The following is a 27,412-nucleotide window of genomic DNA, read 5'->3' as shown; positions in this document are numbered from 1 at the left end:
GAACCACAACCTTCCATGAATTATTGTTCAGTTCAAAGAAAGCTGGGGTGTATTTCACATGTAATTCAACCAAACACTGAATTCCTTTTCCAGGTTATAGGATTTATTTTTTTCCAGCTACTTTAAAGATCCCATTCTCAGGTCTTGATTATTAAAGAGGGGTCAGTTTAAAACAGCATGAATGGAAATCTCAGGAATGCGAGTCCTCTGCCAAACAAAAAACGATTGAGCTAGTTGTGTTGATATAAGAGGAGGTTCAGAACAGCCTCATCTGTGTAGGGGATGCAGGATCCAGATGGATTGCCATGTTGTGTCCAATAAAACATGGAGAAACATATAGATGAAAAAAATCTTTGGATTTACAGCAAACGACAGCACTTTGCTGCTAAAATGGTCTACTATTAGAGGTCTGCCATAGAACACAAATTACGCACAGGCCTCCTAAAAAATACAATCCATTAAAAAAAACAATCATACACAGAATATAATTTTCTATTTTTCTGAAATGCAAATTTACATTTAATTGCACAAACTGACCTTGAATGTGATCCACCGTCACCCAGGCTGAAAGTACTGCTGTCCCTAACCAGAAGATGGGTCGGTGGGCTTCGACCCACCGATTCATGGCTTCTTTCTGCTGGAGGACCTGGAGACTCAGCAGCAGCAGGTGACCTCTCCAGCATCCTTCGACCCCCCTCAGTCGGACTGTGCCACGGAGACGAAGAGCGTTCCCTGCTTTCTCTGCTCCCACTGGGGGCCAGCAGGGAGGCAGTGCTGCCATGGTGGGAATGGGGATGGGAATGATGGGAGGCTCCGTAAGAGCCAGTGTCGATTCCACTGTCGGCTGAGGCACCCTGGAGGTAGCCTCCTCCTCCCAGGCCGTTTGGTTCCGGCTCCCCCTGGTCGCCGCTGGACCCTCCTCCTGTTCCCAGGTCATACCATTTGTCACTGTCACTGTGGCCACCACTGGAAGCGGTGCTGGACAGAGTGTTACTGCTGGAGTGACCAGAGTAAGGGCCATCTGACTGCCAGGACAAAAAATAAATAACAGAATTTTAATTTCTTTTATATAAAAAATACATATAACCAGAAAGAAAAACATTTCACAAAATGTTTTAATTCTGACCTGGCTACCCTTCTTTGGTGAGAGGTGGATGACTTGTTCCTGCCTCTGGATACGAGGAGCTCCAGAGTAGCTCTGGCCTGACTTGGAAGCTGGGGCCTCTGCAAGAATGTCAAACAAAGCAGCGGTTGGTGACACACATGGACGGGCCCTGCAGCACAGAACGGCTGCTGACAATTCAATGCATCGTTATGCGTCAAAACCTCACAGCACTCACTCCATTTTCATTTTGCCTTCCCATCATCTATTAACAAAATCCCAGATCAGTTGTCATTAAAAGTGATGCAGATAAAAAAAAAATGTCCCCCTGCTGGCTCTGCCTGGTCTGAGAGAGATGTGCAGCATGACAGAGTCCTGAAGTAAACCCTGGCATAAATGGGACTATTGTGTAATTGTCTATCTGTTATGCAATGAGAAATAGAGAGCAGGCAGTTAATGAGCACAGCAGCATGAGATGAAGAGAGAGCTAGTGGTGGAAAAGTAACATCTGTTGGGATGAAACTAAACCATAGTTTCCATCTCATTTAGAATATTTATTACTTAGTGGTGTTGCACTGGAGTCCACAGGGCTCGCTGCACTAATTAGAGCTGGGTGCACATGTGTAAACCGGATTGTTTGACTTCTTGTGGATTTACATTTAATGTGCTGCAAATCCCGGCTGCTTTCCACATATTCTAGCTAACCCAGATAAAGTTAACTCTTTGATACCACCTGTAATTTTAATAAAAATGCTCAGCTTAATTATTCATGTAATCAACATAAATTAAAGAGATAAGTGTACTTTCTCTTTAACCACGTTCAAAATTTTTAACGTTTCTCCCTGTTATAATCACTGACATCTAGCTATTTTATGTGGATTGCATTTTAACAGACAAACTTAAGGTGGCATCTAACCCTAAATCTGAAACTTAAACACAAAAAAAGTGAAAAAACGAAAACCTAAAGAACTGTATAGGTCTTTAAATAGCCTTTTTTTGTAGTTTGGATTATCAATTACTGTGGCAGTGCATATCAATAATATTTTGTCAATATGCCAGGATTAGGCAGAGGGCTATTTTTCATCTGCATCCCAACACAGACTGTAAAAGCCACCCAATAAAACCTAAAACTACCTACTTAGACTAACAACAAAACAATTACAGTACAGTGAGCTAAAATGTATAGAAACACACAGACCAAGTACTAGGTTAACAACGTACATTCGACCAATTCTTTGTGGATCTAGCAGCATTGAAATCACATGCACTGCCACCATATCTATTTGCTATCATGTTTGATCCTTTAATAAATGGGTTTTTTTTTGTTAAAAATTAGACCATTGTAATATTTTTAATCATTGTGTCGTTTTTATTGTCTAAACAGAGAAAAAGCAATATAAGTACATAGAGGCCTCAAAAAAATCCAGCAGCCCATATTGGAGATCGGTTAGGCTCATCTCAAAATAAACATGATGAGTTGTCCATTATCAGAAATGAATAGATCAATCAAAAGTGTAAACCGTCTGTCATGCAGCAAAGGACAGTTGCTTCTGATAACAGACACCGCAGAGGGCTTTATGGTTCATGTACGGTCAGGCATTTTAGTTTTTTCTCTGAAAACCCAAAACCAAAAAAGGAAATTACTTCAGTTATCCCGTTTTTTTTTCATTTCCAAATCAAAACAGAGCCGATTTGTCTTTCCTGTCCCCAGTGTTGAGACATGAAAATAGAGAAACACTTAATGAAAACTGCCCACTTTGGATTTTGTCTATTCCTTCTGGCATTTTGTTGAAAGTTGAAGACAGGTTCTGGTAAGCTGGTAAATATTTAATACTAAAATCCATAATAAGCCTGAGGAAAAAGGTCACTGAGGCATAAACTTGTCAAGTGAATAAAAAAGGGGAACTTTTCAGGTAACGGCGCGATACTTTATTATTAAAACATGGAAACGCCCCTATAAAGGAGGGGCTTGCATCTGTTCAGATTTGCAGCGTGGCAAATTGCGAAAAGAGGAAAATGAAAATATAATTTATATTAAGTGTGTATATAAAATAAATAAAGCCTTAGAAGGGGCCAATTTATGAGGACATGAGTGAGGAGTTGATGCGGTGGGAAAGAAAGAGGTGGGCATGAAGAAGGTGGGCATGAAGAAGGTAAATAAACTCTTTTTATTTCTCTAAAGATTAAACTGGAAATGCTTAGTCACAATACTATCATTTTAACATTCAACAAATAGTAAAGAATAAATTTCTAAAATAAATTAAAAAGGCAGCTTCACAAATTGATGTTTAATAGGAGCTGAAAAGAAATGTGCTCAACACTTTTCAGATTTTTAGGCTAAAAGATAATTTGTAAAACACGTAACTGGGGGTGAAACAATTAATTGGATTAATCATGATTAATCAACTAATTTAGTAATCGATTAATTGTTACCTGGAGTATAGAGACTGTAAAATATAACTTTAGCTGACAGAGCGACCCACTTAGAGGTAGTCCAGTAAACTAGCCCCACCTGCCAGCGGCCAAAATCATTTTAGTCCGCGAGTGGTCTAGCCTCGATCAATGTCCCAGGCCCTAGAACTGGCTGGCCAATCACATCGCAGAGATGTGTTTTGGATTTCTGGATGCAAAGCGGGTGGGGTTTCTAGGGCATGACGATAAAGCTGTGTGACGCTGGAGAAAGCACAACAAGGAAGGTAGCAACAACTATTGAAAAGTTCTGGTTTGACTCAGTTTTGGAAGGATTAGAGTTGAGGTTTTTGTTGAAAAGTGAGCAGGAAGAGGCTCTACGCTTATTCATTTTTAAGAAGGACATATTCGCCGTTTTACCAACAGGCTGTTTGTTTACACTCCTCCATCAGCTTTCTGTCGCATTTACTACGTCACAGTCAGTTGCGCTCATTGGTCAGACCGTTGGCCAATAAGCATAGACATGGTTTGAAAAACAACGGGTTGTTCTCATCAACAATCTTGCAATGTCTCATTCATCGTGGCCAGACTAAATTACAGATTTAATCTCACATTTAGTCTGGTTCAGCAGGAGGATTAGGGCAACTGAAAAAAAAAAAGTTAACAGATTTTTCAAATTTTATTTCAGTTTAATATGGGAAAAAAAATTTCACAGAATTCTGACTTTAATCTCAGAATTCTGACAGCTAACAAACATGTTAGCATCAAGCCATAGCCATGTCTTTTTTAGAGACTAGCTCTCTTGTTTTAATGACCTTCTGCTCCTCCATTAATGAGGGGACCCCTCAGGCACGTAAAAAGTTGCCCAATTCTGTCATTTTCCACCAATGTGTCACTGGCCACCTCAAACAACTCACATCTTTGTCAGTGAAGCTGAGTGCTCCACCATCTCTTCCTTCATGTAATTCTGAGAAAAAAGTTTCTGAGATTAAAGTCAGAATTCTGAGACCAGAATGTTAAACTGAAATAAAATGTATAAATCAGTTAACTTTTTTTTTTTTTCCCAGTGGCCCTAATCCTCTTCCATATTAACTATATCAAAAATGTAAAAAAAAAAAAAAATATATATATATATATATGTATATATATATATATATATATATAGATATATATATATATATAGATATATATATATATATATATGAACATTTTGCATTTAAGATTTTTTTTGACTGTTCATATGCTCCTCAAGTAGAAAAGTTTCAGTTTTACCTGGTTTAATTTCAAAAGAAGTCTTTTTTAAAGAATCTTTGGCTATCCCATTATTTATTTAAAAAAATGGACAGATTATAATTGGTTGGCAACGTAAAGGTTAGTTGCAGCCCTATATGTAACCCTTTTCTTCCACCTTCCAACTATGCTGTACTTTTTGTTGATCTGCCATGCAGAAAGATAAACATGCATTGATTTTCAGGGTTTTATTTTATCTTCAAAGGATATCTATATTTTTATTAGACACTGGACAATATAATCAGGAGATAAAAAGAATCTCCAACAGCAAAACCAGTGCACTTTGTATGACTTCTTATATTTCTGGATAGAGGCTGGCCACGCTAACCTTGCTGAAAACTAGAGGGTCAGGAGGTAAAAATGGGAGGCAAAGGAAAAGACAGAAGTCCAAACCAAACCACAACAGAAAAAGCTTTTTGAGGGCTGGAATCTTGGCTGACTTCAGCTAAACTTCCCCAGTACGATCCATTCCTCCCTAACCAGTCCTGACATAAAGGCTACAAACAACCCCAAAATGACAGACCGTGGCCTACAGCTGTGATTGTGGTGGTCGGCAGCAGGTTGAGGACATGGCACAAACTAAATTTGGTTGACAATCAAAGCAACATTTTGCTTGGAATCTGAGGAAGAAAATCTGATTTTGTGACTCTCAAAAAATATAAAGCAATAAAGAAGTAGACGACATTATTCTTACAGAATCAAAGGGAATGAAAAAATTAAAAGATGAATGAGAGGAAAACTGGAGAACCAACGGAAAATGAGGAACAGACAGGAAGGAGGGAAGGAAGGAAAGGCACACAATGACGTTGTGTTGACAAAAGAGACAGACGTGTCTTCCGTTTCTCCTATGCCTTTAATAAGCCTCAGAATAGAAAGGAAAGTGAGAATCCATTCATGCTAACTTACAATTGAACTAAAAAAACTTTTCCACCTTTTTGTTTGAATAGACATTAAGACGTCTGTGAAGCCCATATAATTCCCAGCTTGCAGGGGGAGAGGGGGAGAAATAACAAGGCCAATGAGTGTTGAGTAAGGCTGCTGTCAGAGTTACATCTTACGCAAGCACTATTCACATTCTTCACCTGATACCTGTCATCTCAAAGGTTTTAAAGCAGATAAATTTAGAAGATTTCTTTCATTTCCTGTCTCCCCCTTCATTGCATACATAACCTGCACCCACTCTTTGCATGTTTAAAATCACCATTTGCATACATTTGCATTCAGACATATATCACAGCAGTGTGGCTCATGAGGCAGGACTCTGCACATTTGAGATGGTTTCTCTAATTTACCTGTTGACCCCCGTTCACCTCCACCCTCCTCCATTCTTGACCAGTTGGGAGTGGATTTCCCGCTGGAGCCCCCCTCTCCAGCCACCTCTCTTCTCTCTGATGACATAGGAGAATGTCGGCTGCTTGCAAACCTATCGGCACAAAAAAAGATTACTTGAGAAAATACTTTTTTAACATATTATAAATGATCAAAAAGTAGGGCAAGAAAAAAACAGTAACACATAACCTGCCTCTGGGTTTTAGTGGGTGGAAGTGAAGTGAGAGCACCTTACTCTGAAATATCACAGCTGTCTAACAAATACACTGTATTTTCAATCAAATTATACTGCAATTATATTTTTTGGGACTGAAATATCTAAGTCTATATATTCCATATCCACCACATGTGAAAACTAATGATTGCTTCGTTGCTTTTATACCATTAAGATGAACACAGGATGAATAATGATGACAAAGTTAGTGCCTCAGGGCAAGTTTAAAGTTTATAGAATATATCTGTGTGGAGATTGAATATGAAACATTAGAGACATTACTGTTCAGGCATGGACTTCTGCCTCCAGTGAGCAGAGCTTCCAGAAGCATCACTAGAACATGACAGGTTGCTGGGAGAGCTGCGGTTGTGAGGAGAACAACCTAAAGCCAAGGAGGAAGCCAGGCTGTAGCTCTCACTTCCAGGAGACATCCTGGAAAACAACCAAGCATTACAAAACAATATAAATGCATCATTGGAGGGGAAAATATATATACATTTCCAGCCATTTTTAGTATCCATCTACATTTTCAATCCACGTTTAGAAAGCTAAACAGCTCTGACCTCTTGGGGTCCAGAGGTCGACCATCGCTGCTGACACTGCGTGGAATGGCAGCGCCTCTCTCTAACCTCTCAGCGGAAAGGGTCTTTCCCACCGAGCTGCCCAGGCTGACGGCTCGGTTGGGTGTGTGCGGCTGTGGTGAAGCAGTCAGGGATTGCTGAGGGCTGCTGGATGTCCTCTGCCACTTGTTATTGTTGCTGCGGAATGGGAACTTGTACTCGAAGGAGCCGCTGTCTGTGCTGCTGCCTTTGTATTCAGACACCGGCACTCGATAGAGCTCTGAGCAACCCCTAAAAAAACAGGACAAATTGAGTTAAAATGTTCTTCTCTATTGACATAGTTTTGGGATTTGGGACTGTTAAACGATGCATATAAAAGGTCGTATTTGTTATATTTCCTCGGAGCCTCAGTTTTTTTTTCCGATTTGCATATAAAAGTGATTTGACTGCACTCAAAAGCTGGAGCTATAACAGTGGATTGATTTTATTAGTTAATTAGAAAAGGTCTTCAGACATGAAGTGGAAACTATCCTGAAACAAATTCAATTAGGTTGGAAAAGCATTTATTTTTGATCAATCAGATTTAAATTACTGACCTCAGAGACCATCTTTCACTCTAAAAATTTACATCCTAGAATCAGACCTTTGATGGGGATGCAACTGTACAGCAGTAAGTCTGTCTGCATGTTTCCCTCTTACCTGCGTGGAGTTGCATCATCATGTGGTGGGATGATGACAACACGAACTGTCACAGAATTTCTGAGCAGGTCAATCATCTGCTCGTGGGTCAGAGTTGCAACAGCGACTTTGCAGATTTCGACCAATCGGCTGCCCTGACGGAGTCCCGCCTGCCAGGCGTATCCATATGGCTCCACCTGCGAACAAAAAAGTTTCACTGTATTGCCCTAAAACTAAAAACTTGCAATCAGAGGTGCAGAAATGAACACTACCACCTCTTAATTAGTTTTACGATTTGCTTAACTAGTTTACATAATTTATGAAAAGGAACACGGATACGATCTAAATACAATGATTGGCTTTTTTTGGTTAAGCTGGAGAAACTCTGAAGAACTGAAAATGGTTTTAAAGAATCAAAAAAGACTTAATTATGTCTTTTGTAAAAACAACTGGTATCTGAGACCCATATAAAATGCTGTTGAAAAGTATGTGACTGTCAGCATCACTCCTTGTGAGCCACGAGGCTGCAAACTCCACCACAAATGTTCAAACAAGAGTAGGCTGGGATAGTTGGACGGCCCACAAAACTCTCTTCTAGGACTGTGCACAAACCTGGAGATTCTCTTGCTGTCTTAATGTTTATCATTTTTCAGCATCGGGAGACCTGCTCCCGTCATTTTTAAACCAAAGCGCTAAGTTTCCAAAGGAGAGCATTTTTTTCCTACTAATTACAATATGCAAGCAGCCAAATTCTAAATGACTTATATCAAGGTGGGATAACTGAAAACTGCAGCTGTATGTAAAGAGAGCAGTGATGAAAAACAGATGACAGGTTGTCATTGCACTATATTGACCTCTCCAGAATTGGCAGAATAATTGATATTTTGATTGAGCTGATACTAAGAATATTACTCTAAGGCTCCTTTGCATAAAACACAAATTAAAACTGATCCAGTGACATATCCCTAAATTGTCCTGTACCTACAGAGACATTTGGCCCCTCCCATCTCTGAAGTTGCTGACCTAAACCATTGGAAGCTGCTGGAAGCTTAACCTCTGCTAACATGTCTAGTGCAGCCAAAACTCTTCTTATAAGATAGATGAAGAGGAACAAAAAAAAATGAAAACGCTCTAACTGATGCTATTACTCTTAGGTTTGAGAGCCATTTTAAAAAGTAATGAAAGCTCGTTTATCTGCAAAAGCCTATTAGTAAATGTCCCAGATGACAAAAATGTAACATTATCTTTTTAATATTAGCTAAAGAAACAATCAAAGCCAATTGACACTGATCTGTTGGTCTAAGCATGTCACGTGAAACCTGCTCTGTTTTACTACAATACAATAAACCCAAGAAAACATCATTAAGGCAACATCTCATTCCCCTACTAAACAGGAAGACTACACAATAAACCAGTGTGGCATCCTCCATTACTCCTCAGTTTAGTTGTAAAGCTATTGTGTGCTAACATTGCTAATAATAACATGGGTTATGGTGGAGCCAGGCTGAGGCAACTAGAACAGAAAATAGTGGGAATATTATATTCTGAAAAAGTACCAGAAAGGTAAAAAGGTCATCGGGCTACGTCGGGCTGAATATATCTGCATGGGCCAGATCCTGGTTTACAACCTAAATGTCCATTAATTTTAATAGAAAAAACTGATAATCATCTTCAATTAAATTATTGATGTTTATTGTGTTTAGCACAATGATCAGGCCTACTTATTTACACTTTTCTAAATAAGAGGATAAGAGATTTTTACTGCTTTACATGGCAATAAAGAGTTCAAATAAAATAGCTATTTTCAAAACACATTTGTACATGGATAATAATATGATAAAATACAAACACTTTTTTTGCGAAATTACTCACAATTACATCATGACCAAATGTGCAATGATCCTTACAGTTTTAAAAAAGATAAAACATTTATGATGGAGAAAAAATACCTCTGCCACAATCCCTTCATAGTTAACGTGGAAGCCAAGCTGCCCCAAACCATTTCGGCGAAGCGTCATCTCTGTTGTCTCACAGCCTTTAGTAAGAAACTGGACAAACAGATAGAGAGAGAAACATCCATTAATCAACAGGGTAAATCTAATTTACTTAACCTAAGATAATTAAAACTTTAGGGATTGTCACTTTAATTGGCTCTGTAAATATGGTTCTACTGAAGTTTAAGGAATTTTTAGACAATATAAGTAAGCCGTTAGAGAGTTTAGGGAAAAAAGCATGAGGTCCCATTGAAAATACAGCTTTCTAAATTAATCTGCAGTGAACAGATGTGCATGAAGGAGAGAGCACTCTATCAGTGAAACTTGACTCTGTGTGAACACAAAGATGTGTTAACAAGAGGGAAACTTTCTTGAACTTCTATTTTATCCAGTGACTCCTATTATTCAGGTGAAGATGGAAGAGTGCGTAGAGGCAACTGTGCTTCATCTCACTAGACCTGGAAATGGGAAGGCTGAAAAAAGAAACTCCACCAATAAGCACACAATGGATCAGTAAACGTATGTCTAACTCCATTGTTGGCATTCCTATGTAAAATGTATGTAAAGAAGAAAAAAAATAAAACAATGCTAGCCTAATTTATTTACATCACACAGTAAAAATGAATAAGAAAAGCACATGTGCATGTAAACATGCATGCACTTATGCATTAAAGGCAGAAGGCAAATTAAGGATTTTAGGCTCTACTGATTATATAAGAAAAAACATTTTTCCTGACCAGTTTCCATGGAAACAGCTAAGAAGGAATAAGCATCACTTCACTGTATGTGTAGGTGTATGAGCCATTAGCAGAATGTTGTCCAGAGGTGTTTCTTAAACTCCCCTCAATAAACTGAGACCTATGAAGAAACAACAGGCTAGCAGGCGAAAGAAACAAAAAATGTTTCATTCTGAAAGACTGACCACCACCAGTAAAATGAGAGCCTGTGAATAGGTCAGGGAAGTACCAAAAACATATTTCTTTTATTTGGTGTTTGATCCAATACTGCATCATTAGTTTCCTCTTTCTCAGATTTTTCAAATGCAAATTCAAAAGGTATTTCTGAGCAGAACTGAATTAAACATGCAAACATTTTATAATGTATAAAATGTACTGCTATGTGCATATTATTTATACATATACACACATATACACACATATATATATATATATATATATATATATATATATATATATATATATATATATATATATATATATATATATATATATATATATATATATATATATATATATTATTATTTTATTTTATTTTTTACCTCAAGACGTTTGATCACTTCTTTGAAATCCTCTGTATTATTGCCGATGCTCCTCAGAGACACACATTCTCCCCGCTCATAGAAAATCTTTAAGGAAGCGGGACTGCTGAGTGTCCAGCCAATCACATCCTTAGTAGCACAGTTGAACACCACAGCTTTGGCCTCCTGGTCCAACAGAATCAGAAAGTCATTGGAAATAGCCAAGAGGGCCTCGATTTCTCCTCCGTTTCCGTGATCTTCAGCATAAACTGGCCAGGTCACCGCCCCGAGGCTGCGCAGCTCTGCTCCTTCATATGGCTGGGTCTTCTCCTTCTTTTTATGAGCCAAAGAAATGAAAGGAAACTTTCCTGATGGATCAATGGGGGTGCTGGTGGTGTGGCGTTCTGCCAGGTCCCGCAGGTACTCCTGGCGCGTTCGGGTGGCCATGGCCCGAAATTTATGAGATTTGTGGGCAGCGTTCTCAGCATTAATCACTTTGGCCAGCAGGAACTCCCTGAACACAGATGACTTGGGAAAGGTCACGCCCTCTGGGATAGGTGGGCCGAACGAGGGCATATCTTTGGAACGGGTGACTGCCACACTGAAAGAGAAAAAACTAATAAGTCTAACAGGAATAGAAAGAAAGACCCAAAAACAGAATCCATATTTAAATCTGTACTTTCACCTGGTCTAGATTAGGAAATTAGTGGCCAAAAAATGTATTTATTGATTTGTTACAGAACAATCTAACAGTAAATCCCCATCTAAAACTGGAACTATTTATGAATAGATAGCTTAACCTCACAAGCTTTAGGATGTTTTCTTACCAAGCAGAGAAATGCATAGAGGTTTTTCAAAAGTTATATTTTGAACATTTCTTCTTCTAATTTAAACATTACTTTTCCAGACAACTTTTTTTTTCCCCCTCAAGATCTTTTTTTGACTCTTAACTGTTTTGTGCTTCTCTAAATAGATTGGGTTTTTTTTTGTCAGTCAAACATACATTCTGTTTATGAAAACTCTTTAAAAAAAGCAGAAGCTTAAATGTTTTGATATCCTTAACCAGAGAGGGAATCTCTGGCCCATTCTTAACCATGATCTAAGAAAGTTTTAGAGGTTAAAAGGAGCAGCAGGGTTTACCTTATTCTTGAATGGGTGCATCAAATTATAGATTTATTTTGGTCAATACTGCAAAAACCAACAGTTGTGTTGTAATTAAATTAAAATCTAAAAGACAAAAGGCCCTTTTTAATGGAAAGTTTTCTTTTTTGATAAATAGGAACTGGGACTCATATCTACATCTAACAAAAAATAAAGTTTGAATTATAAAAAATCCTGGAGATAAACAGTTTTCTACACTTCTATCTATAATGTATCCTGAATTAAAAACGCAGTAGAGTGGTGCTCTGGGTCACATGACCCGTTCAGGGATGGATCCTACCCTCTCAAGTTACACAGGCATTTTTTTGTGATGAGCAGCCTGCATGGAACATACTTACCTAAAAAAAAGAATCAAAAAATCCATCTTAAATAACTTAACCCTTTGGTCAAAGGTTCCACAGCGTTTCTTTAAATTAAACCTATCTAATCTACCTCCAATAAATTATACTTTTTTTTTTATAACACCTTTGAATACTGGAGTATTGTCAAATGTCGCTGTTTATTTAATGTTATATTGTGATAATCTCAACCTCATACTATGCCTGTTACATATTAAAGTGTGTATGTAGTGTATTGTGCCTTGTTTTTCCTTAAGTAAGACCCTAGGGACTTTTCAGGCAGTCTGCCCTTTCTGGCATGTCAGGAATTCAACTGAAAAACCATGAACAGATTGGAAAAAAAAAATAGGATGCACCATGACTGCTTTTCCAAGCATGTTGCCAAATGTGACTCCTGGGTGGAAAAAAAAAAAGGAAAATGTATCTGAGAAAAAGTGAATAAAAGGCTGACAGAATGGGGAAACAATGCAAACAGGTGGGGGAATGAGAAACAATAAAACACTACAAAGCTGGCCTGGGAAGCTTATATTCCTACATGGTTCAACTTTTCTAGAACTCGATCACAAAAACCTATCACAGGTGATAATTGCAAGGTGACAATAGAAGCACTGGAAGTCGGAGCAACCATCCCACACAACTCCCCGCTGACAAGCATCCGCACATGTTGACACTCGGATTAATCTCACTGCCTAATAAGCAATACCTCTATCCCCCACATATTTCTAAACATACCTTAGAGACCCCCTGTCTTCAACAGAAACGTGTGGTGTTCAATTATGCTTGCCTTCAAAATGTTGACAACTTATTTCCCACATTTCCTTCTTTGTGAGAGACTGATATAAAAAGAGGAAACATTTTTCCTTGGCCAAAATAGCCTTCCAGGATGAACAAGAATTGATTTTAAACAAATTCAAACAGGGGAAAAAGATAGCATGTCAAAGGTTAGCTCACATTCCCATCAAGGTAAAAGTAGTTCAAGTCTACTCAAAAAGATTATGCAGAAAAGCAAGAAAACCAGCAGCCATTACATAGCCATCACTGCACATTGAAATAAAAACAAAAATACAAAAAAAAGAAAAAAATGTGAAATGGAAAGGGAAAGTGAGCTTTTATAGCTGTGATGTTTACTGTTTACTACATATAGGAAACATAAATCATTAGGTCATGTCCACATTCATTTCACAAAATCACAAAAATGGTTGAATCCCAGTTGTGGCAGGAAGGCATGGTGTTAGGAATGCTGGAGTCTCTGTGATGGAAATAGCCTACAGGACATGCACATCCTTGGTAGTCCAGCCCATCAATTCCCTGTCTATGTTCGATGTTTCACAGGAAGCTACAGTGATCAATGATCCTAAGGTAGGACCACTGATAAATGTTGAAAGCATAAGTTGGCCCCTGTGACCCAACATAATTCCAAACTAGTTAATTAGAACATATCGGTGACGCCCCAACATAGGGCGTTAAAACAGTTACAAGTATAATTGAGGATTTTCACGAATCTTAGACGCGTCATCTCCACTTCATAAAAATATGCACATGCATAACCCTATACCGGAGAGAGAATGGCTGTTAAATGCATACGAGAGTGTGCACAAGCCCATTTCTCCTTGTGCACGCTCTGTTTAAAAGCTGCTGTTTGCATTGCACATACAGGCTTACTTTCCAAATTTTTCCACTATGTCAGACTCAGAGTGGCAATGGGGATGAGCCTTACCTAAACGTATCACCAGAATGATTGACAATTAGGAGGACCACTTATTTTGATGATCCACCCTAAAAAAAGAACACACTCCACTAATTAAAAAAAACTCATGTCGATTATGATGTTATACCAAGACTTTAGATTTAGATTAGATTCAACTTTATTGTCATTGCACAGGTACGGGTACAAGGCAATGAAATGCAGTTTAGGTCTAACCAGAAGTGCAATAGCAGCAAGTGCAGGATAAATAATGTTAGCAATGTTCCCATACACAGAATTAGTAACAATCTAAAAGATTTTTGACAACTCCTACACAAGAAATCGACAGTAATGCAGCTATATATGCTTGCAGCTCTTTAAATGAGTAATGAATCATAGGGTATTTCAGAGAGGAGAGCTGAAGTGGGTTCACAAGCAGTCAGAGTAAAAAGAATGAGACCTTTCAATCCTATTCTCTTCCATCACTACAGATGCTGCTAAATGCATTATACTGAAGCTCTGAAAGCACTTGGCTGATCTCAAACACCTGTGAGTAAGTTGAGTCACGGCCTATGACTCATGCAGGACAGAGCCTGTGATGGTGATATACAGTTAGGGGAAGAAAAGCAAAGAATAAGACCGCATACAGAGAGATGAACTAAAGGTGAGGCTGAGGATGGCGAGGAGGAGAGGAATACAATACAATTGGAAATGCCAGACAATGAGGCTTCTTGGGCATCTTCGTGGAAGGAAGTTGAACAAAGGGAATTGAAGAGTTAATTCCTGTGGTTTGAGTGATTTGTGGGCTTATAAATATCCAGAGTGTGGGCAGTCTGCTCTTCCAGAAGCCACAAACAGCTGCCCACCAAGCCAGGCCAAGAAAAAGAAAAGCAGAAAGAAAAAGTCAATACTTCACGCTGTGGGAAGTTTAGAGGTGGACCAGTGTTTAGTGTTTTAAATGTGGGGAAAGGTGCATGAAGTTTATCACGTTTCAGTCTTTATGGGACAATGGAACAAAACAAAAGCCTTTTAAGGTTAGATTGCTTTACCTGAGAAAAGAGGAAAACTGATTTAAGAGCAGACCCATCAAGAACATTTTTCATATTCACTAACTATTGACTTTTATGTCATCACATATGAGGTTATGTTATATCCTATTCCCATTTCATATGATCTGGACAGCCTTTTTGGATGAGTTTAAGATCTGCTTTGTTTTGATTCAACCCCTGAAATGTAAACCTCATGTTTTTAATTAAACTGTATTTATTGTATCATATCTTAGTCAATGTGAATTTTGAATTGCGGAGACAATGATTCATGTTTGGTGAAACATGTTATCGTGTATGCATCGAATCTAGTTCTTTCACATTTATGAATCACAGACGGAAGACAAAAGGATTTGTTCGACATCCACTGTGCCACAGGGCTTATTGCTCACGTGTGTTTATTTGTTGATGCTTTGTATTCAAGTAGCCACATGGGGGAAGATTAAGGCTTCACACAACTTGCTCACACAGCAATTAAAAGCAGCAATGATTGGAGTCAAATGGAGTGTGACCAAAAAGAACAAAACTAGATAAGAGTGAGGTAAATAAACTGAATAACATTTCTTTTGATGTTGAACACTAAAGCTAAGGCTAGGTGTACTGATTACAAAACTTTTGTTAAGGAGAAAGTCTGGTTTTGTGCATTTTCTAAATATTACACATAAAAAAAAAAGTTTTTTTTTTTTTTTTTTTTACCTAAAGAGAAGATTTTCTACACTCATAGATTCATAATAGTTTGCTGTTTTAAAGTACAAAACTCTGGGCAAGATTGCAATAGTATCATTCTTTCAGCCCTCATGAAATATGGTTAATAAGAAACAACAATCAAAATAAAATAAATCCCCCAAAAAATGTTTTATTTATCAATATTTTTGTTGTGTATTTTTATTTTTGCACTAGTTGCTTTTTTATTTTAGGTAATATGACAGAAATAGGATGAACAAATGACCATAGGTCTGGACTCGCACCCAAGGAGGACTAAATCTGGTTAGTGCACCCTACCCATGCACCCCCGCTATGCCCTATATGAACTATTTGAAGTTTTTTCTCATAATAATTTGACTCCTCCATGACCAGATTTGGGAATGTTTGCAGTTGCTTTGAGTATGTTCATCATGCAAGCCTTTTTTTCCCCTAATGGAACTCATTTCAGGTTCTTTTGAGAACTCTTTAAATCCCTTATCAGACACAAACACTAATAAAATCTCTCTCAACGCCACAGATGGCTCTTTTAGTCCTACCATGAGGTGCATTTTTACCTCAACATTACAAAATACATCACTAAAATAATATCAGATGTTCAAACTGGAGAAATCTTTTTTATTTACACCTAAATAGAGACCAATGTATTAGTCATCAGAAATAATTTTCTCATTAGAATTTACCAAAATTCTAATTATATCACTTGAGTCTTTCAGCTTTGTTAAAAGCTATAATTAACCCACATGTAAAATTTGGTAATTCAAATAAAAAAAGGTTTTTAGGATTGCCTTCGACTGTTCTAGTTAAACATCATTAGTTCAACTTTTTTATTTTCTTTAGTCCAACTATTTTTAATATTCTTTTTTGTTTCTGCATTTTTTATCTTATTTTTTTTTTTTTTCTTAGTTGCTTTGATTCTGTTTTATTTTCCTATATTTTAATCATGTAAAGCACTTTGCATTGTCTTTGTACTGAATTGTGCTATACAAATACATTTGCCTTGCCTTGCCAGGTTTAAAAAGCACTCTTTTTGTTTTTGACACATGACTATATCTTTAAAAAATAGAGCTAAAATGCTATAAAGTAAAAATGAGTAAAGGAAGAGAAAGAAGGCAGTATCTAGATTTACAGTACACCGTGTTTCTGAAGCTCACCTGTAGGAGCTGTTTTCAGAGCAGGGGTTATGAGCCCGCACAATCACAAATACGTGCTGGAAGTGAGAGCGAATGTTTTTAGGAGTGAAGGGAAGCGCTCCAGGTTCCTGGAACACGATTGTTACGATGTCATTCCCTATGTGCCGCTTCCGCAGCAGCTGCACAAGGTCGATGAGGAAAAAAAAAATAGATTAGAAATTAAAACTTAAGAGACCTCTCAAAGACAGCAAGCTCTTTATAGTTGCATTCCAGTAAAATAGTACAATCAGCTACTTAATCCTTTATTTATACAGGATGTCACAGGATCAGGGAATACTCTTAAAAATCAACATCATTGTGTGGAAGCTGTTACGCTTCCTGTTACTCCTTTCCATGAACGCCTTTTATACCTGTTGCTTATTGTTGGGTGTGTAGGGAAGCATTGTTGACACGTGGAACATGATCTCATAATCCTTGTAGGTGGTATACAAGGAGTGGGAGCCTGTTGAATCCGCTGTGGACAGACCAGAGTAGGTTCATTTCTCAAGGACATCAAAATAATAAATTAACATATTTTAAAATATTCAGCACAAAGACAAAAAAAAATTAAAAAATCAACAAAAAAATGCTTTGATTTTAACACTTACAGCATTTACAAGTTACAACCCAACATTCCTAAGACTTCCACATTCACATTTAAATCAGCTGGTGATCAGATTTGTGATCAAAAGCTATGGACTATTCTTTAACAGTCCACAAATAGTTAAAAGAAAATAAGGCTTTTTTTTTTTTGTCTTTTTAAGTTTTATCAGCAAATCTCACAGAGAAACAGCAAATTTACACAGATGGCACACAGGACTTGTCTTGCATACTTAGAAACGTTGGAGCAACACTATGAACCTGGAATATTCCAGGGAATTAAGTTGTGGTTTTAAAAAGACTCAGAATGAAACAACATTTGGCCGTGAAAGTAATCGGCTATGAAAATCTTGTTAAAAACAAAAAAATTAAAAAGTGGTAAGATGAGCAAATAAAAAAGTTTAAAGCACAACCCCCTGAAGGTAGATTGTTTACCTTGATGCTAACGTCCCATTTACCATTTTAGATTTCTACATTTTATTAAAAAAATTATTATGTCTCTGTCTACCAAAGAGCAGCATTAAATGCCTGTATCAACACTCATTTTATTGCTTAGCAGCTAAAAATAAAGGTTAGATTTTTGTCATAATCACAAAAATACATACTCTTGGTGTCCAGCTGAGCTCGATACTTGTTGAAACCTTTGAGCCTAACTCTCTCGCCCAAAAGATGGAGGAACTCTTCCAGCGCAGGACCGGCTGCTTCATTATTGTACATCTCCTCCTCGCTGCTCTGGCCTGCCATGCAGTACATCACCCCCACCTTCCGCTGGAAACTCAGCTGCACAGAGAACACAATGAAAAAGACGAATCCGCAAAATTACCTTGTAGAAGTTAAGACAAAGTCCCATTATTGACATTTCAGGCAGAACTTGTGTTGGCATTTCAGGAACAACATTAAGTTGTTCTGTTGTGATTGTGGTGCCATTCCCCCCCCAGAAATTACGTTGACATTTTAAGAGATTTTCAACATCTGATGATTGCTCCAGGGAGCGACCATCATGATCATGGAGGAGCCTGTTTTTTGCTTTGAGGTTCAAATGTTATTCTGAACCTCAAAGCACAAAAGTTATTAAAAAAAGCTAAGCATAAAAAGTAATTTTAGAGAGTAAATTCCTCATAACAGGTTATGAATATGAAAATGATAATGCTAAAAAGGGCCTCCTCAATATGGGGGGGTTCACCTACAGTACAAACAACTGATGAAATATAAAAAATATTTATTTCCTTGATAAACCACCTTGTATTTAATTGGTCGACAAAGTTCTGGCAGTGAGTAAACAGAACCCTCGACACTTTCTCGCACCCACAGCATCAATGATCAATGTGTACACTGGAAAAATAGAAATCTAGATAAGTAATTTTTTTCTTCAAATAGGTGCATTTTTTATTGGATTGAGGAGGTAAAAAGAGACATTTTGCCAATGGAACAAGACAACTTACGCTTAAAATAAGAAAACACTGTTACATTGTCTTATTTCAATTGCATATTATCTAAATATCTTATTTTAAGAGTAAAAATACTCATTCTATTGGCAAACTATCTAATTAACCTGCTCAAATTAAGGGTAAATACACCTCAGGAAATTTTATCTTGTTTCTAGATCGTTTTTCCAGTGTAAACAGACTTGCAGAAATTATCGTACCACACACTGGAAAAACGATCTAGAAATATGTAAAAATGTCTTAAATTATGTGTATTTACCCTTAATTTGAGTGGGTAAATATGATGGTTTGCCAAAGGAATTAGTATTTTTACTCTTAAAATAAGATATTTAGATAAGATGTACTTGAAATAGGACAATGCAGTTGTTTTTTCTTATTTTAAATGTAAATTGTTTTGTTGTATTGGCAAAATGTCTCTTTTACCTTCTCAATTCAAGAAAAAAACTGCACTTATTTTAAGAAAAAGTGACTTATCTAGATTTCGATTTTTTTCCGGTGCAGTAGCATAATCCTCACACTAAAAAACAATTCTATCTTTATTCTGTAAAAGCAACAAGGATTTAATCCCAGCATCATTACAAAACAATAGCTACATTTATTTATCTTAAAATTCTGGAGAAAAAAAAAGAAGTTAATAACCACTTAATGGCGTTCTCATATAAATATCGAAGTAAGATGGAGGCGTTTAGGCTCTATGTTGACCTATATTTATATTGCCATCTCATATGATAACCATTTAAAGGAGAGAAAATGTATCTGTTGAAATTTCAGTTAGAAAATGGCAGAAAAAGTGACACCTGTACTAACCAAGTGTCCACAAATACCATTAGAAGCCATCCATGTGTCATCTAGTCATTTGGAAGCATGACAGGTAAAATAGAGAAACATTTTCTGTTTCACAACCCCTAAAAAAAATGTAATAAAAATAAACTCTAGCTTGCCAAATGCTGCTGATAGTGGAACTTTTAAACACACCTGGTATTTCTCCAAGTAGGTGGGCATCCAAGGGGAACTTTTGTTTGTCATATATTTATTATTTCATCATTATTTCATCATTCAATACCTCGGGCAATGTTATAGCATTGGGTTAGCAACTCTATCATGCTAAAAATTGTGCTGTGGTATGTTCCAATTATGGGTTTCAACCAGAGACTTGAGATATGGCATTTTATCAAGATATTCTGTGGCATTTATTATGAAAATCATAACACTGACAATAAAAAAGTACCAATGTCTTTGGAGTTGTATGGTTTAACAGTTTGTAACTTTAGACACAAATACTCCTCTTAAAACAAGACTTCTGTTTAAATAGGCTTTCTTGCTGCTCTATTTACATAAAGAAGGGGGATTTCTGATCCACATGAGCTGCCTTCATTAAATCATATATTTAAAAATTTACACATTGCTGAGGTCTCAGTTTTCTCATCAAATTATATTTTAGCCAATAAAGGTTAATGAAGGCTATTTTAAATATATTTTTCAGTAAAAACTTACAAATGTCTCTAATCTTTATTTAAAGTAATGAATACTACAGCTTTCAAAAGAGCCTTGTTTTATTATTATATAGCATAAAGTGTTACATTTCCATACCAATAAACCCTCCATTTTTAGTAAACCGTTGCAACATTCAAAAAACACTTTCAAGATGTAAAATTAAGAAAATTAATGGCCTTCAATGTAATCCAGGAATTAACTCTCTGAATTTGTTCATTGTGTCTTCTCACCCCCTGCTCATCTAGCTTCATCAGCTGATCCGTGACCTTAGGCGTGTTGAGTGCCAGACGCAGGCAGTGAACATTGAGCTCAGGGACCAGATATTCCAGCACTTCTTTGAGAGGCAGACCTCGGGCAAGACCATGCTTTGCTGTCGATGGCACAGCGTCCTCAAGAATGGAACCACGCAGGGTGTTAAGCTGTAGACAATAAGAACATATGTGAGAGGGGTTGTGCTTTTTTTTTTAACTCCAGATAAATGTGTTCTGAAGATAAAGAGAGGTATAATGGTTGTCTAGCTAAAGAAAAAAGGGGAACAGTGTGCAGATTTCAAATCCAAATCTCTAAAGCTTCAGGGTCAGACAGACACAGGGAGGACTTCCATAAATAAATGAGGAAGACTGCAGAGTCCAAGGCTGGAATATCTAGGATGAAGAAATAAAGAGTGCTGGCAGTCTCCATCTACAGGCACTTAAGGCTGTCTTTGTTTTATGTTTGGTAGTGCCTGTGGTGGTGTAAACACAGTTTAAAATCAAGTGAAGAGGAGAAATGCTCTTAAAAAGAGCGATGGACAGTAGTAAAGGACAGTAGCCCTTGATGAACAAAATGGTCTCAAAGCCAAAACATCCCACTCACTCCCACACGTGTACTTTTAAAGAAAATAAAAACTACAAATCATTTTTAAAAATATTACGTATGATAGAGGGATGCACAGTAATAATCAAGATAAGAAAAAAAACATCACGATTGGTTATTTGTCATCCTAAGGGATCGCCAGGCCAGTAACTCATGTTATGCTTTAATGCAGGAACTATGCTTTAACTTTGATACTTTCATATTTCTGGTCTAAATTCAACCTTTTAAGTCATTCAGAGATGAAAGCTGACAAAGACTCTGAGTGGGCGTTCAGCGCAGCGAATGAGCACATGGATTTTTAGCACTAGTGATTTAGAGAAGACTCACTCCCTAAAAAAATGGCTGATTGGGAACACAAAGACTAAACTGGAGGAAATGCATCAAAACATGAGATAAAACATTCAATGATTTGATGTGGTGGTAAAGCAGAAGCACCAGAATCTGGAGCTGACAACCATGAGGCTTTTACATCGAACCCCTGCTGGGTGAAGATCCTGTGTGTTAACTCCTACACATTCTGAACTCATAATAGCTTCTCTGTAACATCCTTCTGAACAGAATGTACTAAATATTGACACATTTAGAAGACACATTCATGAACATTTATACAATAGCTGCAGCTAAAAATATAGCAAATCTAGATAAACGGAAAGCTAAGATAAAAACAAACACTAATAAAGAGACAAATCCAGCAGAAAACACACCACACAGAAATTTATTTTTGAATACACTCTGTTGTACAAAATGATAATGAAGTCTGTCTAAGACTAAGAAGAGTTTTTTTATAGTTTAATGTTATTTTACCTCACTCGTTCTAAAGATGACCCTGTAGTTATACTGCTGGCCGTGATCCTTGTGCTCCTCCAGCTTCTCTCTCCTCAGACTCACCGCCACTGGGCCCAAGTTCTCATCTACCCCCAGATAGTTCCAGTGCTCTAAGGTTTAAATTGAGAATACAATTGAGATTGGATTAAGATGACCACAAGGAATAAAAGGGTCTCTGTAATAGAAAACAACTGAAAGAGCAAGGCAGATTATGACAGTTCAAACAGTACAGCAGCATAGAAGAGAAAGTTGCATGCTCTTAGGATTCTTTAAAGTTGAAAAATCAGAAGTCATACGGTGGCATCATTAAGTTTACATATATTTACCACAGATTTTTTAAGCATGAATGGTAGACATCACAGAAACATGTCTGTTTCCTGTCACTGTCAAATATCCAAGTAGCTCAGTTATTCCAGAAGCTCAATGCTGTATCCTTTTATACGTATTGCTTTGTCTATATTTCTAAAAGTTTCATTAAATCAAAAACAACCCCTTCTTCTCAGCAGGAACACCTCCCATTCTGTTGTGATACTAAACCTACTTCATTGTGAACAAGGACACTATGTGGTGTTCCAAAAACCTCCAGTTTATCACAAGCTTCAGCTTAGATGGATCTGGGGTTGTAGCTGAACAGATGCAGTTCTATAGCCTTAACTTAAATGTCGGATCCTTTAGTGCAGCTGTGAACAATGAATCAAATTCTAACCCTTCGTGACAAAAGCAGCAAGTTTTCCAGCTGGTTTTCCAAACGCTTTAACAGCAGAAATCATTTTTTTACCAGTTCAGTTCCAACTCAAAACGGCAGCTTTTCTCCAGGCTTGACAAAAGTTCGAGTGTTAAAACAACATATGTATGTGAAAAACAGAAACTGCTAAAAAAACGAGTGTTCAATAACTAATAACTAAAGAAGCAGCACTAATAGGAAGCAGCTGTTTATAGACTAGTATTTATAGATTTATCAGAGATATAATAGGGTTCCAAATGAACCCTGACTGTAGAAGACCTTAGACCTAAAAGGACAGGTAAAAAAATAAACTTAACTTAAATCAAAACTAACTTTTTACCCAATTGTGCATGCAGACTAAGAACACCATTTAATGGCAGTCAGAGCTCCCCTTAAAGATGAAACCTAACTAAGCTAAAAGTTTTTAGCCAACAATACAGATATGACACCTACCAGATCAGTCATATCTTTGGTTCTCTGATGTAGGATTTAATCTAGGGGGTGAATATGGCCTTGTGCTTACAAGTAACTCCATTACTTCTCCATTCGTTGGTCCAAAGTGGTCTGCTATCAGTTCGGATTTTGCAACTATACATTGTTGCCAGAGTAAGCATTCATCACTTAAGTCATTTTAGATAAATCTGGACACTTAATTTCTGAGAAAGATCCTCTTTAATACCTTAATGGTGACCTGTGATTTACATAAAAAGTTTGCATGACCCCTAATTTAAATGCAAATTATTATTCCACCTCTGAAAAAGCCTTAAAAAAAATCACAATTAAAGAAGAAGAAAAAAAATTACAAAGTTATCTGTCCAATTCTCTTACCTCTAAGATAGAAATACTTTCTGTAATAATAGGCACCAAGGTCAACGTGTTCCATTATGTATCTTTTGGACCTGTCAGCATGGTGACTTTGCCCATCTTTAGCAGCCTCCAACACCGCCACTCCTGCATTAGTGAAATGGGTAGTCAGAGTGGCTTCCAGGGGTCCTTCTTCTGTGCTACCAGAGGAACTGCTGGAGCTCCCTCCACTACCAATGCTGCCCTGCTGTAAGTTAGATCAAAGAGAGGTGAAGCAACCAATCAATGACACCCAAACAAATTTCTTCAGCAAGTCATAAATATGAATCTGATAATTAATGAATACAAATTTGTTTTCCTGGAAGCATCTTACCTGTTTAGCAGGTGAAATGTTCCTCTCACCCTCTCCCCCAATTTCATTTCTAAAACAAGGGCAGCTAAGAACCAAATCATTGCTCTTATCATCTCCAGGGTCCATTGCAGGGTTGGTACCATGCCCTCCAGTACCCTCCTTGCTCAGCTCTTCCTGTGAGCCACAAGGGGAGCCGAAGTTTCCGCTCTGGTTGGAGGAAAGAGAGGATGTGGCTGAAGCAGCGGCGGCGGCCGAGGCACCAGTAGTGGTGTTCTTGCGTTTAGAGCCACACTGACGGTTTTGGATTGCCTCATTGAGGTCGAAAAGTAGAGACTGGACGTCAAAATGGGCAAAGCCTTTTTGGCACACCCATGGTTTAGGAGGTGGACCACTTTCATCACCTTTCCCCCCGTCTTCAGCATCTGAACCGGCCCTCGATGTGTCACCATCCACCTTTACACTGCGCAGCTTGCGGAATATAGACTCTCCACCTGTTTCTGACTTTGACCTTCTCTTTAAATGCTTCTCCCGCTCCTTCAGTCGACTGGCAGGACTGCCTCGTGCTGGACCATCAGGCAGGTCCAGGGCAGCCTGTTTAATGGGGGCCACAGTTAGGAGTTCTGACAGTCTTTCTGGAGCTGGGCTTCTCTGATCGGGGGCCTCAGTGGACTGGTATCCCTTCAGCATGTCGAAGAAACTCTCTCCTGAGACACCGTGCTTGTCTATTGAAGAGGTGCTGCCATATTCACGGTGCATGGGTGTCCATCCAGAGAAAGACCAGCCCTCATTTCCCTCTCCGTCCAGCTCACTGATTGTTATATCACTGTTACTACGCTGGCGAATGCGTCTCATCCCTTTACGAGGGGACCCCAGATAACCATCAGGTGACAGGAAGCGATTGTCCTTTCCTTTGCTGTGCATCTTGTTCTTGAGTGTATTCTGGATGTTGCGTAGCATTGATGAGTCTTGTGGGCTTATCAGGTGTCCTAACTTAGCAGAGAGATTGCTGTGGGCTGCGACAGCTGACACATTTCCTCCTCCTCCCCTTTCTCCACCACCTGATCCACCACTTCCACCTCCTCCCCCTCCTCCTCCTCCAAGGATCCTTTCTCTGTCTCCACTTCCTGAACCCGAAGAGCTAGTGGTGTTTGTAGAACTAGGCGAGTCCGTCTCCACCGTGATGTGCCAAACACCTCCCCCTCCTCCATCTTTTCTTGGGGGCCAGTCAGCCACACGAGCTCTAACCCCCATCTTGGGGACACCAGGGTTGGTGCCAGCTGATGAAGCAGAGGAGATGTGGGCACTTTCGCTTCGAGGTGGCGGTGCCCCTCCATTGGGTAGTCTGAGGCGGCGAGTATAGAACTCATCAGTAGCCGGCACCGATCCCCCAACTGAGCGCTCTGTCTGAGAGCGCTTCAGACTAGTCATGACGAAGAATGGGGAAGGGTGTGGGGAGGGGAGATGGGAGGGAAAGGTAAAGGTAGGATGCGAATGGGGTTAGATTTGGGTCAACATGACGCCCACTGAGTAAAGAGCAGAGGAAGATTCACATCTGGTTCTGAAGAAAGAGAAAAACAGTCAAAAGAAGGAAAAAGCCAATTAATGGGGACGCAGGAGACTTCAAAATTGATCATTTTTCATTAAAAAAACAATAAAGCAGAAGAATAAAAAAAAATATTTGAACATAAAAAATATTGCAGAAGGTCTCACTATGAGCTGTTCAACAATTTCCAACTATAGACAAAAAAAAAGCCTGATCGTGTAACACCAATTTCAAAAGGCAACATTTTATTATAAAAAACATTTCTTTTAAGATTAGGATTTTGTACCTTATCAAAACCACAGGGATAAATAAATGTAATGAGTTGACACTTTTATGTCTGTAGTCTTTAAAAAGCCATCTGCACTCTGTTCATGTGAGATGAGAAGTCAGCTTGCATTGACTGTAAAACTGGAACCCAGCGACTGAGAACAGTGGGACAGACAGCCTATAGGAAAAAGAAAAAAAAAACAAACAAAAAAACAGTCAAACTCAAGGTAATACAACTATTTCATACAGGAATATCAAATCAGATTACAACAAGAAAACAAAATATTTCATTGTAAAATGCTTTTTATATTAACCTGCTGAAAAGTGGCAAATTCAGGTTTTATTAGATAGCTTTTTTTTGTTTTGATTTTTTCCGGATCTAGTAATTCCTTAAGCAGATGCATTGATTCTTTTTTCATTTAACCAAATTGTGATGTGCATCACTGTGAGAACAAGACTTTTAACTATGCAAGCATCAGGTTAGTAGCACCATCTTTTCTAATCTCCATGATACACACGAAACATAAAACAAATAGAATGTCCTCATTAACCTCTTACACCCTAAGGGGGTATAAATAAATTTCTGCCTGAAAAAAACACACAAAAGTAAATAACTTATAGCCTCAAAGCTATTAGATTTAAGAAGAAACTTTTGGTGCCTCTGTAAAGGTAAGATGTCATAGAATGGTTTTCTGGTGTCAGCACCATTGTAGCTTTGACCCTGCCTGAAATATTAGGGACAAAATACAAAATATTTTGCATTTTTTGAACCTCGCCAAAATTTTCTTTGAAATAAACATTGCAAAACACTACCAAAATATTATTTATAGCACAAAAAAGTAGTACAGACTTTCAAATCTAAATGTTGTGTAAAAATATACCAAATTTGGACTCAATCAGATGAATCATATTTATTTTAGAATGGTATTAGTGAGAAATTTCTTAGGCGGAGAGGCCATTTTGGCACATTTATCCATAAATGTCACCAAACTGTGCCAAATATGTTTTTTACATTAATACTGGGGGTTTGGTAAAATTACGAGGTCATGTAGCAGCTGGACCCGCCGGTGGGTCCGTAGGGTTCAAGGGGTTAATGAATGTTAGAAATCAGGAGAATCAAATAAAGAGTATGTTGATGGTCAACAAGGTAAAAAGGTGTGCAGCTCATTAAGCCAGTCAAAACAATATGACATGTTTTTTCCTCCTGCAGACATGCAGCTGGGCTGCAACTTCAGGGTGCCAGACTGTTCGCTTTCCAACTGGTTAGTCCATAATGCTAGAACACATCTTTTCAGTCACCATGGAGATAAGCGGTTCTTGCAGAGTCCATATTTCTTAGTCCTGTGTTTAAAAGCAAGTGTGTGCGTGGAAGGAAAAAAAATAATAGAAGCTACTGATTCCCTTCCTTACTAGAGAACTCATAACGTGGTTGTCAGAACTTAGAGTTGGGTCTAAAATGCACAAATGATTCATAGAATATTTTATGATCTTCCACCTCCCATGAAGGTGAAATACTGCCCAAAAAATAACCAGGTTAAGTAAATATACTCTAAAAAAGAACTTAAG

General features: G+C 38.0%; 1 protein-coding gene across 2 annotated transcripts in view; it reads right to left on the bottom strand.

Annotated features, from left to right (window-relative positions):
- Window positions 1-27,412, bottom strand: part of sipa1l1 (signal-induced proliferation-associated 1 like 1) — a 90,651-nt gene that overhangs the window by 10,638 nt on the left and 52,601 nt on the right. For both annotated transcript variants that reach the window (XM_038288377.1, XM_038288376.1), the window contains exons 2-17: window positions 25,866-26,024; window positions 24,058-25,594; window positions 23,709-23,931; window positions 22,136-22,266; window positions 20,707-20,895; window positions 18,143-18,317; window positions 17,309-17,412; window positions 16,920-17,077; window positions 10,856-11,435; window positions 9,532-9,630; window positions 7,604-7,779; window positions 6,908-7,195; window positions 6,627-6,776; window positions 6,094-6,224; window positions 1,127-1,224; window positions 538-1,025 (exon numbers count right to left, since the gene is read on the bottom strand). In XM_038288377.1, coding sequence (XP_038144305.1) covers window positions 538-1,025; window positions 1,127-1,224; window positions 6,094-6,224; window positions 6,627-6,776; window positions 6,908-7,195; window positions 7,604-7,779; window positions 9,532-9,630; window positions 10,856-11,435; window positions 16,920-17,077; window positions 17,309-17,412; window positions 18,143-18,317; window positions 20,707-20,895; window positions 22,136-22,266; window positions 23,709-23,931; window positions 24,058-25,464 — 4,397 coding nt within the window. In that variant the 5' untranslated portion in view covers window positions 25,465-25,594; window positions 25,866-26,024. The remainder of the gene's footprint in view (window positions 1-537; window positions 1,026-1,126; window positions 1,225-6,093; window positions 6,225-6,626; window positions 6,777-6,907; window positions 7,196-7,603; window positions 7,780-9,531; window positions 9,631-10,855; window positions 11,436-16,919; window positions 17,078-17,308; window positions 17,413-18,142; window positions 18,318-20,706; window positions 20,896-22,135; window positions 22,267-23,708; window positions 23,932-24,057; window positions 25,595-25,865; window positions 26,025-27,412) is intronic.

Source organism: Cyprinodon tularosa, unplaced genomic scaffold (assembly GCF_016077235.1).
Source record: "Cyprinodon tularosa strain WSP-4 unplaced genomic scaffold, ASM1607723v1 ctg253, whole genome shotgun sequence".
Lineage (NCBI taxonomy): Eukaryota > Metazoa > Chordata > Actinopteri > Cyprinodontiformes > Cyprinodontidae > Cyprinodon > Cyprinodon tularosa.
The sequence above is the reverse complement of the archived record's forward strand: the minus strand, read 5'-3'. Positions and strand labels throughout refer to the sequence as shown.